The sequence below is a fragment of the Aplidium turbinatum genome, chromosome 1, assembly GCF_918807975.1.
Source record: "Aplidium turbinatum chromosome 1, kaAplTurb1.1, whole genome shotgun sequence".
Taxonomy (NCBI): domain Eukaryota; kingdom Metazoa; phylum Chordata; class Ascidiacea; order Aplousobranchia; family Polyclinidae; genus Aplidium; species Aplidium turbinatum.
The window spans coordinates 52599274-52613039 of NC_137472.1; the positions used below are offsets into that span (position 1 = coordinate 52599274).

At 37.0% G+C, this 13766-nt stretch overlaps 1 protein-coding gene across 1 annotated transcript in view; it reads right to left on the minus strand.

Moving 5' to 3' along the window:
• LOC145782834 (endoribonuclease Dicer-like) overlaps positions 1-12448 on the minus strand; it is a 29641-nt gene extending 17193 nt beyond the window's left edge. Inside the window, exons 1-18 of the mRNA XM_082594602.1 lie at positions 12330-12448; positions 12047-12206; positions 10067-10194; positions 9548-9685; positions 9046-9171; positions 7889-8062; positions 7140-7245; positions 6864-7025; positions 5837-6060; positions 5116-5213; positions 4704-4874; positions 3892-4048; positions 2922-3043; positions 2516-2636; positions 1761-1909; positions 1091-1244; positions 649-754; positions 61-170 (exon numbers count right to left, since the gene is read on the minus strand). Of these exons, the coding sequence (XP_082450728.1) occupies positions 61-170; positions 649-754; positions 1091-1244; positions 1761-1909; positions 2516-2636; positions 2922-3043; positions 3892-4048; positions 4704-4874; positions 5116-5213; positions 5837-6060; positions 6864-7025; positions 7140-7245; positions 7889-8062; positions 9046-9171; positions 9548-9685; positions 10067-10194; positions 12047-12206; positions 12330-12416 (2493 nt within the window). The 5' untranslated portion in view covers positions 12417-12448. The remainder of the gene's footprint in view (positions 1-60; positions 171-648; positions 755-1090; positions 1245-1760; positions 1910-2515; positions 2637-2921; positions 3044-3891; positions 4049-4703; positions 4875-5115; positions 5214-5836; positions 6061-6863; positions 7026-7139; positions 7246-7888; positions 8063-9045; positions 9172-9547; positions 9686-10066; positions 10195-12046; positions 12207-12329) is intronic.
• Between the last annotated feature and the right edge of the window lie 1318 nt (positions 12449-13766).

Genomic DNA, 13766 nt, shown 5'->3' on the forward strand with positions numbered 1-13766 from the left:
TTTCTATTAATTGGGTAAACTATTTTGAAATGTTACTTTCTTGATTCGTTAAAATCTTACGTCTTTAACATAAGTTTGTCTTCTTTTGGTCGATCCTGGGCGACCGGGCACAGTGGAAGGTTCAGGTTTCCAGGGGTCCAGTTCCTCAGCATACTTCACAGTCTCTTTGCCTTCGTGTAGAGAACAACATGAAACAATGAGTTGTTTTCAGGAGTATCATAACTATTTATGACAACATAGCAAGGAAAGAATCGGCCACTTCCGGTAGTAGGGACAAAACCGAATTTGGATGATGGTGATATTCTTAAGGTGAAAATACTATTTATTTACTAAGACATTACGGGTTGAATGAGTTTTGAATAAAGCTAAATTGTTAAATGTAAAATCTCATGCCACAAAATATCTCATTTTAGAAGCAAATTTGAAAAAGAAAAAACTTATCAGGCATTTCAGCGAAACACAAAGGAATGCCGTGCTCAAGAAAAAAAAAAAAAAAACTTCTCAAATTATATTTTAAACCAACTCCAAATTTTTAAACTGAAAACATTTTTAAAAGATTTATAGAGCCATACATGGAAACAAGTGTGCAGGGCGTTCTAAGCCTGGCACAAAGAAGGGGCCTAAGTGGCTAACACGCTGATGACAAACCTATTGGCATAAGATTATCATCCAGCTCTCCGCGTAAGTGCAGCCTTTTGCAAGCTTCCATAGCCACTGCTTGCTGGGCAAGTATCACTGAAGGCATCAGAATTCCCTGTCATAAAAATACGGTACATAGCAACTGAAAAACAACAACGCTCTAAACACAAACGGAAGACAATAGAAGTATATCAAGCAATGTTCATAGCGCATCTAAGTCACGGACACTTGAGTCTTTGATGACCTCGTTTTTGTTAACAATTGAATGGTGAAAAGTTTTTCTTTAAAACCGGTCGGTTTTCTATTACAACCGCCGTTTTGAAAACTTACTTTTGACTAAATCTAAAAGTGAAATAAGTTCAAAACTATTTCTATTTCAAGGTGTCACAAAAAATCGAAGCCATGTAGTGGAGAAGTAGTTTCATTACAGAAGAGAGTTTTTGTATCAAACCTTAATGGGCTCTCTGACATGAGAGTTGATAGGCAGCTGCAGGGTGCACCGATACATCCGCTCATTGGCCAAGTAGCCACCGCCTATCTCCTCGCTGACGTCACAACGTGGGCTCAAGTGGGTGAATGGATCGCTGGGCAAACGACTGCAATATCTGGATACAGGGACAAATTATGGTTTGAAGTCTCGACCCAGACAGCAAATCAACCGTTTTTTACACTGATTCAACGTCTGGAAAGCTTAAGCCGCCAAAACCTGAAATGCTCAATACTTCATTCAGCTAAGCAGTATACAATAGAGTATACAATATTTGCTATTTACAATATCAGTACAATATTTACAATATTTACAATATCAGTATACAATAGAGACGCAATAAATAATCTCAAGCTCCACAAAAAAGTGCTGGCAATGTTAATATAATGTAAAAAATGGCTAGTTTGCTACCTAACCGAAATGCCGAACATGTTACCAAGCGAAGAAAATCCGAGTAAATGAAATTACAATTACCAACGAAAAAAACCTCAACACTCAGTCTTTCGTGCTAAAATAGGATCTTCGAAAGGTCCTTATTCAAATAAAATGTCTAGACTCTTGAACCTTCTGAAGATCCTAAAAGTTTTTTTGATGACGAGTGATTTCATTTACTTTAAATACACACCAACATTACCTATTTACGATCTTGATAGCGTTACGCATGGTCACTGATGCGGAACTAGAGGGAGAGTAGGGAGGTATGACGTTGTCATAGTCGTATGTTTCTTCACCGTCTTCAAGAATGCCTTCATCTTCGTCCAAGCACGACGAACCTTGTAGCACCTGGGAAGCACGAACTGTCATGAAATAGAAAGTAGAAATAAAAGTTGAATAAAATCGCACACACTATTCAGTCGTTTTTTACTTTGATTTAAGGCTTGGATACGTTGAATTAGTGTAAAATATAACCAATTTGTTGGCTGGGTGGAATTTTTTGATGATTAACTTCTAATGGGATTAACGTTAAACTTTAAAAGTTGATGCTTGTTGTGATATTTAGCCAGGGCTGTGGAGTCGGAAGGATGTTGGCGTGTCCAGAGTCGTTAAAAAGGCCGACTCTGACTTGATACAAAACGATGATCAATAAAATTTGTGTTGCAATCTTTTTTCAAAATATTGTTTCTTGTTCTTTGTTTTGCGCTCTAAAACTTTGCTTGAAAATAAAAGTGTTTGTTCCTGTGAAAGTCACTGTCTCAATCTCGATCAAAACGTAGTAATATTTAAAAAAAATGAAACAGGACAAAAATTTAAAAAAATTTGGCAACACTGAAATAGGAGTCGGACAGTCATAAACCGAAGAGTCGGAGTGGTGTATTTTTTGCCCGACTCCACAGCCCTGGATTTAGCAATCTCCTGAGATACAGGAGCTTTGTGTTCAAAACGACTGACTTGTTCAATGCGTTTGTATTCCTGCAGAGTCTCTATGAATTCGTGCTTTTCCGTCTCCCGAACAAGCATTACGTAAGCGGAGGTGTGTGCGCGCGCTCTGCTTTTTGATTGGCTGTATGCGCTGAAACGTAACATTTTCAAACTTAAGTATTCTGGCATAAAAAAAATAACATGGACACAATGAGAAGATACATTCTTCAGAAGGTTTCCTGAAAGCTACAAAAGGATGTTTATTGTTTACAAACAACGCTATTGGAGATGACAAACGTTAATACAGAAGGGATGATAACTGTTTTAAAAATAATGTCTAAATTACGAAATTTTTGAAACAAATCGTACAAATTTTCATAAAAACTATATATAATGTAGCGAACTAACAAATAACTAAACGCCGTTCGACTCTTACCTGTACGACTTCGCCACATCGAATCTCACTACGAGATTGCATTTTGGCATGTACGCGCAATTCTCCAACCCTCCGGACGTTATCAAAAGGTTTGTTTCGTGACATCGGAACTTACGCACAACCTGTGGCAGACAGCTGTCAACAAATCGTGTAATTTATTTTTAAAAATATCAACTTGTTTCAAATGTAAGGACGATGTCAGGTAACGGAAAGCAACTTTCCAAAAGGTACCCAAAAGGTACCATAAAAAAATTCCCTACTTTGAAATTTGACCAATCAGAGTCGCGCTGATCAGTAGGGTAGGCACTTTAACACTTATTACTTTGAACTTTGTTTGGTAATTACAGAAGAAAAAAGAGCAATAGCAATGGTGACAATAAAACCCACATCAATGAAATGACTACCACCGTCCTAATTCTCTGCGCCAAGTCAGCCGATGCTAAACCGATGACTAAATTTAGCTACTATTTGCGTTTTTCCTTTGTTCTTTCGAAGTTTTAACATAGGGGATTTTTTTATGGTACCTTTTGAAAAGTTGCTAACGGGAATTTTCCAACCACAAATGAAGAAAACCCACCCCCTGATTGTTTGCAGATGTTGAATCAATGTAAAAAAGAACGTTTTTGTTTGTTAAAAAGTAGATTGTTCCACATTTAGTTTTGTGAATTACAACAATAATGAAAGTTAGAAAAATATATCACAAGTAAAATTCTTACTTTAAGATATTTGGATTAAATTTGTATGAAACGCACTTCTTTGACAGTTCAAAACACCTAAAAAGACTTCGTTTCTCGTTTCTGTAATTACATTATGATACACGCGAGCTAGCCAAATCTAGACACGTAGAATTAATGAAAAAACAGACGTGTCCAGTCTTGCATACTACCCAAACAAAAAAATTAGCCCTTTTTTACATTGATTCAACGTCTGCAGACAAAAAATGACTAATTTGCCGTCTGGATTATCGTACTTCTTCTTGTTTTGCCTTTTCGGTAGTCGTTGAGAATATTCCCGTTTGTGCACTTTCCTCTGTGGCAATCCCGAGGTGGGAGCTGATCACGTGTTTCAGGTCAGAGTCTTCCTTGCATACATCTTTCAGCAGTCGGTGTAACATCATGGCAACGTAACTGTACGTAGAATTATTGTAAATGCAGCAGATAAGTGCAATGCAAAATGTCGTATATTTTCGAAAACTCGAGTCCAGGTCAGCTTGTAACATTGAAAAACACACTAAAAGCGTTTTCTTTGCAACATCATTTTCGTGAAAGTGATTTAGAGAAACAAAAACGTTAAGCAGATGAAAAGGTGATCGAAAATTTTCCCTGAATTTCAGAACTTGTTTTCGCACAGGGTAGTTTTTAAACCTGAATAAAATAGCCAGAGATGTTTCAATAACATCAACAGATTTTCTGTACTAAAATTGTGTTCTCGTGCGTCAGCTACAGTAAAGCTTATCGAATGACAAAGATTAGCGAAGATTTTAATCAAAAATTGCATGTTTGCAGTTTGTTTATACTTTTGTATGTTATAAATAATAGAAAACATAAACTGATGCAGCTTCAGACAGAAAAATCCGTTATTTTTAAATTTGTACGTCCGCAGACGTTGAATCAATGTAAAATGAAGGATTTTGCTGTCTGGGGTGTTGTCAGTGCTCGACCCTCATGACAAGATTTTTTTATTTGACTTAAAAGGAAATCTACGTTTAAACTTTAGAAATCGCAATAGTGGTAAATATGAACGTAGCAAAACATTTCAATTGGACTAATAGTGGAAACTGACCTTTCTTTTACAAAGACAATGCCGCACAAAGTGTTGGTCAAGGGAGAGGGGTAACTGTCATCCGTTGAGACGTTACTCTTCTGACTCTTCTTCTTCTGCCCGTATTCTTTCTCATCGTCATCATCTTCCGTGTCCGAGTTTTGCCACCAAGACACATAATCAGCTTCACTCCTGCATGTTGAACAACATCCTTTAGGACAAAAAATGTAACAATATGTATCCGAACAAGTTGCTTTAGGTAACGAGACCCGGTGCATTGAACCTGCAAACTATAACTTCGGTCCGGCGCCATTTTTTGTTATTGCGCTGATTGAGCTTCGCAAGTGATCTAATTTGCACAAGAAAACATTGCTCGTTCAGCTGCAAGAAACCAAAACATGTTGAAGATCCATGCTCTCAGAGAAGACCTCACCGATCGTTGTACTTGTGAGCTTGTTTCTGTTCAGGTTCGCTACTAGGTTTGTATTCTTTGAGCACTTGCAGCAAACGATGAACTTTCGGCGAAACAAACTGTAAAACAACGTTTTATGCAGAGATCAAACAACCAATAAAATGCAGCAAATAGTATAAATTTATTTGATGTTGTAAAAAAAGCGTGAACAAAAATGCAAAGCACAACATAATTGTAACAATTATTTGCAATGGAACAAACTAAGAACTTAAAATACACACAATAGGAACGAGAAGCTACGAAAACACCATGCAAGGTCTTCAACTCAAAAAGTTGTTAAAAAGAGGTCTAATTAACAAAGATAAGACTGTCTCTTCTATTTAGTGAAAAAGAACTTTTTTAAGCTACATTCTAGGTATGATGTACTTATATCATTCTAACTGACATTGAATATACAAAGCAAGGGGTGCTAAAATAGTTTGTCATTTAGGCTTTGTATGTTATTACCATCTCAAGACGTGCTGGGTTAAGGTCACAACTGATATGTAGATTACACGTGAAGAAAGTTCATATACCATCTTGGAACTAAGCAAGGTGATTCTATCAACACAGGCTGAGGTTTAATAAATTCTATGTCATCAGTCGCCAAATCTAGGTAAAATTTCTTACATAATTCGTATTATGAACTATAAACACACTGAGAATAAGTTATTGTAACCGCAGCGTAATACAAAACTCACACCTTTAAATCGACATGTTTTGTTTCACCGATATGATGGTGGTACATTGTGTAGATCATTCTCAACGTTGTATTGACGTATTGGAACAGTATTTTTTGCCACAGTAGTGACCCACTCGTGGGCTCTTCTTCGTTGTCATCGGCCATTGTAGCTTTCAGGCGACGTCCTACGCTGAGGATAGCTTTGTGGAGTTGTTTGATCACTAGCTCAATCAGTTTGTAAGCACCTAAACAATGTCAGAAGTATGACGACACAATACATCATTATCGACCGCATAGCCGTGTAGTGAAAGCCCTGGCTCGACGTTTAAAAGGCCGATGGTTCGACTCCGCTAAAGAGCATATGTCTTTGGCAAGACATTTAAAGGCATGCCTGAAAATGAACACAAAGATTGGCTTCCTTGCCTTCTCGGCCACTTAATCCAAATCTTTAACCACGGCGCGTATGCCTGGATACTACAAAAGAATGACATCGTTTCGATGTACTTTTAGAGTAAGTTTTAACTGACTAACGTAACTTAATGCATGCCCCGATGAAGTTAAATGATTAAATGGACACCCAGCTTTGTGAACGATGAAACGGAAGATTAAAGAACGAAAGAGTCGATTTGCACACATAGAAACGAGAGATAAATTATTTTTGCATCAGTGATTTAAAGAAGTGGTTTCCAACCTTATTCTGCTCATGGCCCATTAAACTAGGAAGATTTTGATGGTGGTCCATTAACTTATGCAATAAAAACACAAAATGACATGAGAAGATTGACTCACACAATCACGTGATGTTGAAAGGCAATAGTTTTTTAAGACAGTTTCTGCTGATAAAAATTTATGATGGCTATTGTGGTTTATTATTCGGATTTATGCATAGCTCGGTGGCCCACCACTGGGCCATGATACACCAGTTGGGAACCATTTGTTTAAAGTCTCCAATATTTAAAGGTACAAAGAAGAACACAAAGATACAGACTGTCCAATTGTTCGCAATCAACATTGGTGACACATTTGTCAAACGACAAAAACCACTCACACCATGGTCCTAAAACATCTAGGACTGTTAAGATTTCTTTGATGAGCTTTTTAGAAGAACCGCAAAGATCTTCTGCTTCACCAGCTTCTTCTGCATCACGATTATCTACTAAGTCAGCACAGATCGGGGATTCCTTTGACTTTTCTTCAATGTCGTTTGCTTCTGAAAAAACGACATGTGGAGAATTAACATGTTAGCTTTGGCCACTCTAAGTTCAACAACTTATTAAAACGTGTTGTTGCAAAGATAATACCAGACAAAGTGCAAAAGTATTACCAGAGTCAATGATCGTTTGCTCGCCCACGACAGTGTCGTCAGAAAGCGTTTCGGATAGCGCGGTAACCTCCCAGTCAATGGTGCGAATTTCGCTGCTTGATTGGATCTGCATGAAGTAGTGTAGTCGTCAGGGTACAAACATGTCATATCGAAATAACATAGAAAATAATTCTGCAACGAATTACATCCCACATAGTGCTAAAAAAAACTTAAATCAAAGCACATGAGTGAATTGCCGATAAAAACCAGGGCTATGGAGTCGGAATCGTGAAGTTGGAAGGATTTTGGCGTGTCCAGAGTAGGATTCGTTAAAAAAAGGACGACTCCGACGATACAAAATGATAAAAAAAAAATTTGCGATCTTTTTTCAAAAAATTGTTTCTTGTTCCTCGTATTAAAAAATCTAGCAATCCTCCAAAATCTGGCAACACTGAGACCAAAGTCGGTCATTTATGAACCGAGGAGTCGAAGTCGCACATTTCTTGCCTGACTCCACACCCCTGAATTAAAAACTGTTATTCGTAATGCAGATACACAAATTATCATCTGAAGCAAATGTAAGGTTAAAAATTGTACCTCAATGGCCCTGCTGGCTGCCAACATTCACTATGAAATTTATAATGACATAAAAAGAAATAAATAATGGCGCGAGGTGTTGTTAGTCAATTTAAACTGAAACAAGAAAAAAAGCCGCAAAAAAAATCAACAATACCATCAAATCAAGTAATCCAAATCGTAAAACTACACACCTTGCACACATCCAACCATGCCAGCGTATTGCGGAGTATGCTTTTCGTCTCGTCGACAAGATTCGATATCGCTATGTCTTGGTTATTGTGCTGGTCGGCACTTAAAATGATGTTTTCGGATGGTTGTAGAAGTGCATGGCGATCCAAGGCTATCAAGTCGGTAGCGGTCTGAGCCTTTAACAACACGAAACAGTTTCATTCAAAAGTGAATGAGGAAACATATATATCCACAAAGACACAAAAGAAGAATCTCCTTTTGATGATAAATTGAACGAGATGTTAAGATTTCGTGCTCTCTTTATAATTTGTTTTTATGTTTATTTTATGGGTAAATATGATCGATTTACAATCGTACACAAGCATGCTTAGTTGGTAAAAATGAATTCGTTTTGCAAACGAGGTGGTAGAACTCATGCTCTTCCATATTTAAGAGGCAGCCATTGGACTATGTTGCTATCAAGTGCTGTGAGGTTAGCATTTTCATCTCAAAGTCAGTGGACAGGGCACCTATGAATGCTGTGTAGCGTCGGAATGGCCCGTTTCGGTGAGTCCGATCCCTGAACGGGGGATTTTTTCAATTCTTTTTTTTAATTATCGGGTACCGTAGCTTAATTATCATTGCCGTTTTAGGGTTAGAGGTTAGGAACTCACCGAATAGTAGCAGACCCGTGTAGTGTGCAGGGCTGTGGAGTCGGAGGGATTTTGACGTGTCCGGAATCGCAAAGTTATAAACCGAGGTCAGGAGTCGAAGTCATATATTTTTTGCCCGACTCCACAGCCCTGGTTGTGTGGTCTGGGTCTGGGAGTTTGATCCCTAAACACAAGATGGCGATTCTGCAAGACCACATTGAAACATATTGCTGTGAAAAAGTTAAACTTCAGTGTGAAGATGGAGTTAACCCATCCTTCCGTTGTAGTTCTGACCTGAGTAAAAGTGATGTATTTGGCGCCTGGGGATACGGACAACCACCTAGTTCTTGTACTGCTACTAGCCTACTATCACTCACAGCAGTTACTCCAGGCCTTTTCAAGGTTAAAATCGAAGTTATGGAGGTCTGTAGCATAGCGAAAGAAGTCGGTAAGATTTGGGGTGCTGAAAATGGTGCCGTAAGAACCAACTGCTTTTAAGAATGAAGAAAAAAAAATGAGTAACTCACTTTGGAATGCAACAGCAATTCCATTTCTTCAATCTCTTGCTTCAGTTTATCCGCTGTACTCTGATCTCGCAAAAGTGACGTTGTTAATCCAAGTATATTAGGCGTTGCGTGATTGTCATCCAGTATCTTCACAAATTATATTATCAGGTTTTGTATCAAGCCATGCAAATTAAAGGTGCGCCCTCTAGTCTAAAGTTACACCGAGTGGTTTGAGATTTGCATTTAGTGAATAGAAAGGGTAATTGTAAGGTACTCCATGTAATTCTTAACACAAAACCTTTCTGAACAGTGAATAGGCTTTTCTCTATAGATGTTACGTTAACCCATCAGCCAATCACTCTTGCTTCTCCGCCAACACTAGATGTGCCATAAAAAGTATCCAATCACTGACAAAAACATATTTAATATTTTGTCCATTTTTTTATCAAACTTCCAAAACTAATTCGACACTGGCTGAACAATGAACATTTTTTAGACTTTGTAAACATTACTATGTACACACCTTCATTATCTTTCTGTAAGGATGAGATTCGTCTCGAACATAGTGACATTCATCAAAAGTAATTAAATAAATTAATTGCACCAAGGAAGAATCAAGAAGTATCGCATCGAGCAGAAGTTCTGGAGATATCGTTATAACCTAAAAACATTTAACTTGGCCTTTACAAATCCACGCAGCAACAATCAAACGTTTTTATAACCTAAAACCACTTTCAGACTTTCATTGTCACGGTGAATTGAAAGGCTAAGGTAAACATCCAAAATTTTAAAGCTTTGAAAAGGTTGGTATAATTGTTACTATAAAAATAATGAAATCAAATGGAAACTGTTTAGTTTTAAACATGAACATTATATTTCATGGGCTTTGATCTTACGATCTTCACAAATGATATGAAATCGTTCTATGACCTTTAACCATGACTTGATGGCATTTGCCCAATTGCCCATGATATGAAATGATTTTATCAATCGTTTGACCAAGTGTGGCCAACATTCAATGATTTTTTAAATTGTACGGTACCTGATGAGATGTGAAAACTGATTTCCAATCTTTTGTGTTTAAATTTACACAATGGTCTTTGGTGCATGCCATTACATCAAGGTTAAGATGGCTTTGTAATAACTCACTTTGGCTTCTTACCAATTTTTCTGAATAGAGTAAAATGCATTGAACAATATAAATAAGTAGTTTAGTAGATTTTTTTTTCGTGTAGTGACTAAAAATAACTCATCTAGTTAAAACAAACACATTTTTGAAATTTGTAATTCCAGAACCTTAGTTCAGAAAACGTGAAGTTTTTAATAGACCTATAACTTGAATTGTTTGCTTAATGTAAAAATGTCACAGAAATTGATACCATGCCATAACATCATCTTTAAGTTGTTTTACAATCTCTCTTTGTAGGTTAGCAAAACTATTGCACTGTACAGTCCTCGAAATTAGCGGCGGCACACGGCAATTGCCGCCGCAAACATCATCATGGCCATTCTGCTACGGCAATAAAAATGCCGTCGCAAAATGAGCACTTAATTAGGACAAAAATTGTTCAAAATTTCTTCCTGTTTTGTTTACTCGCAGCGGGAGTTTAATCAGCAGAAACATCGCACCAAGACCTAACCTCGGACTATTTTACTTGCTGTGAACACTCACGCAGTCTTCGAAATTAGCATATTTTTACTTTGCAAAAACGTTGACAAGGCCAAACGGCAAAAGTTGAAATTGCCTCGGCAATTGCTGTGAACGTTTATTACGAAAAAATTGTACCAAAACATGTAAAACGAGAAGAGAAAAATATAATCGAATAATCTATCACGGCCGCACTGTTTGATTTGTTATGATGTAATAATACCAAAAGTATCGATAAAGCGAGAAACGCGATACGCACGCTGTTACGGTGATTCACGTGAAATAACTCATTGGGGGGAAAACAGTAAGTTAATTTTGGGTTGATTCAACGTTCGAGCCAGCACAAATCGATTTAATTTTTCCGGCGGGTTATATCGCATAACAACAATGCCAATAAGAAATTTACGTTTGTTTTACATTAATTCGACATCTAGCGACGTTGAATTATCATGAAATAACGTTAATTGCTCAATCAGGTACCGGTAACAAATCAATAGAAGATTGCCTCGATTTACGTATACAATACACTAACATAATTTCGGCACAATTAGGATACTGCGAGCAACACAAAGTCTGTTGGATAAAGAACTAGTCGAAATCGGATGCTGTACCGGAGGAAGAGGTTGTCGCGTCGTCACTGGAATACTTGAAGACGCAAAACTGCCTGTTCATGAACGCGCGATGCCATATGATCGGAAGCATTACTTTACTGCCGAAAAACCATTTATCTAATTTTGTACCACTTTTTATATTCGCAACGACACCGGTAAAAAATAAGCATTCGATGAAAGAATAAGTTTTGCGTAACAATTAAGCCAGTAGCCTATTTATAAGGTTGCAAACTTTTTACAGTTCACAAGAGCATTGTCAGCGCATAAAATAGCTTTTGTGATGCTCTGGGCTACCGCCGTGTGACACACGATGAAGAAGAAGCGCATAAAATTTTGTTTGATTAAAGCATACGGCAATTGCCGCCGTAATCCAAGGTTTGTTAATTTGGCGACGGCAATGTTTTTGCCGTCGTAGATGGAAGCTAATTTCGAGGGCTGACTGTATTATCCAACACACTTATTTCAACATCTCTCTGAAAGAATGTTTGGCAGTCTTGAAAAGTATAGTACAATATTGTAAAACCACCAAAATCCATATACTTGAGTTATTTACACATTTTACATAGTTACAATTGATACAGCAGAAACAACAAACAAATTCTGTAAACGGTCAGTCTCATTTTAAGAAATTATTATTTCAATAATTGCATGTTTTATAAAATGAAAAATAAATGATGATGTTACTACAAATTATCTGCACTACAAAAACAATAAAACAAACAGTTAACTAGTTATGACACATTGCCTGATATTTATGTAATACCGTCATTAAAAAGCAAAATAGCAAGTGGATGCTTTTGTTTGGAATCGTCATTCTTAACAATCATTTCTCGAGTCAACATGGTTGAGATAAAATGCTTCCCTGGCTTGGTGTTGACACAAATGATCGTGTTCTGCTTTACTGCACATTCCAGAAGTTCAATCTATGAAAAGGTAATCTCAGCTTATTTCCAGTAAAAATAAAAATTGTCAAAACAAAATTGGTTGACAAATAGGGCATTTTAGTTATATAACTAGAAATATTTGCCTTTTAAATGTTGACATACCTGATAAGGTCTGGGAGTAAATATATTTGTAAAAATTCCACAGTTCCAAGAGCTTTTATTGAGTTTTGGTGGACTTGCTGAATGCATCTTTTAATTTGAGGACAAAAATGCTTTCAACATTAAAGTTTAAAAACTTTGCAAAACCGATATGTCACTGTAATGGCTTTTCTACAGAATGAAACTGATATACTTTACTGTGTAAAATAGTATTTGGTGTTAATGTTGAAAAACTAAAAATTACAGTAAGGTTAATATTGTTGGCTAGCCACTTAGGCCAGTTTTGTCACTCATTTCAGTTATATACTTATTTTTGACCACCTTAGTAAAATCAATCTAGTTCTAAGGGCTAAATGTTTTCTTGCAAAAAAGTTTTTTCAACATGAAATGGTTATATTTTTTTCAGTGAAAATGTACCCTATGGTCCAACCACAGGCGTAGCCAGGAGGGGGGTCAAAGCGGCCATGGCCTCCGCCAAAATTTCAAAAATTTTAACTGTCAATAATTGTATTTCTAGCATTTTATGACCAGACAATGGGTCATTAGGCCAGTCTTTAATGTTTCTCGGCAGCCGATTCAGCTTATTATATTTATTTTGCACCGGGTTTCACCTAAAAGCAACATCGAAACAAGCAAAATTGGATAGCTTTTTTTTACAAAATCTCAAGATTTCTAGAAATTGGTCCGAAATTTGGAAAAGCCGTTGACATCGAGATTCTGGTTACTACATAGAAGCAAAAATTTCATCAAAAGCATTGAAAGTAGTCAAAATGTGTGCACAAACTTGAAGGTAAAATACACTATGCAAACGAAAAACAGGAACATAATAAATTCCATTGTTAAGATGTGATGTTCTGTGCCTCAAATAGCCTCGCATACTTTTGTGCAAAAGTTGAGGCTAAGATTTTTTTGTCTGCCTAGAACCTCAAAATGGGTGCAACCTAATTCGTACCATGAACAATTCGTACCGTCAGTTCGTACCTTAAAGAGATCGAGAGTAAAAATTCAAAAAGCCGAAGTCGCTGCTCGCATTTTCCGCAAACATTTTAAAAGGGTTAGGGTATCGGTATCCGCAAACAAACAAACTGAAAAGATTGAGAAAAAAAAATAGAACATCGCTGATTGCAGTTTCCGTTTTTCCGCAGACATTTTAAAATTTCCAGAAATGATCCTAAGAGTTTACCGAAGTCGCTGATCGCAGTTTTCGCAAATATTTTAAAAGGGTTAGGGTTGATCGGAGTTTCTGCAAACATTTTAAAAGGGTTAGGGTTTAGAGTGTTTCCGCAAACAAACTGAAAAGATCGAGAGAAAAAAATAATACAAAGCTGAAATCGCTGATCGCAGTTTCCGTTTTTCCGCAAACATTTTAAAACTTCCGGTAATGATCTTAAGAGTTTGCCAAAGTCGCTGATTGCAGTTTCCGCCAACATTTTAAAAGGG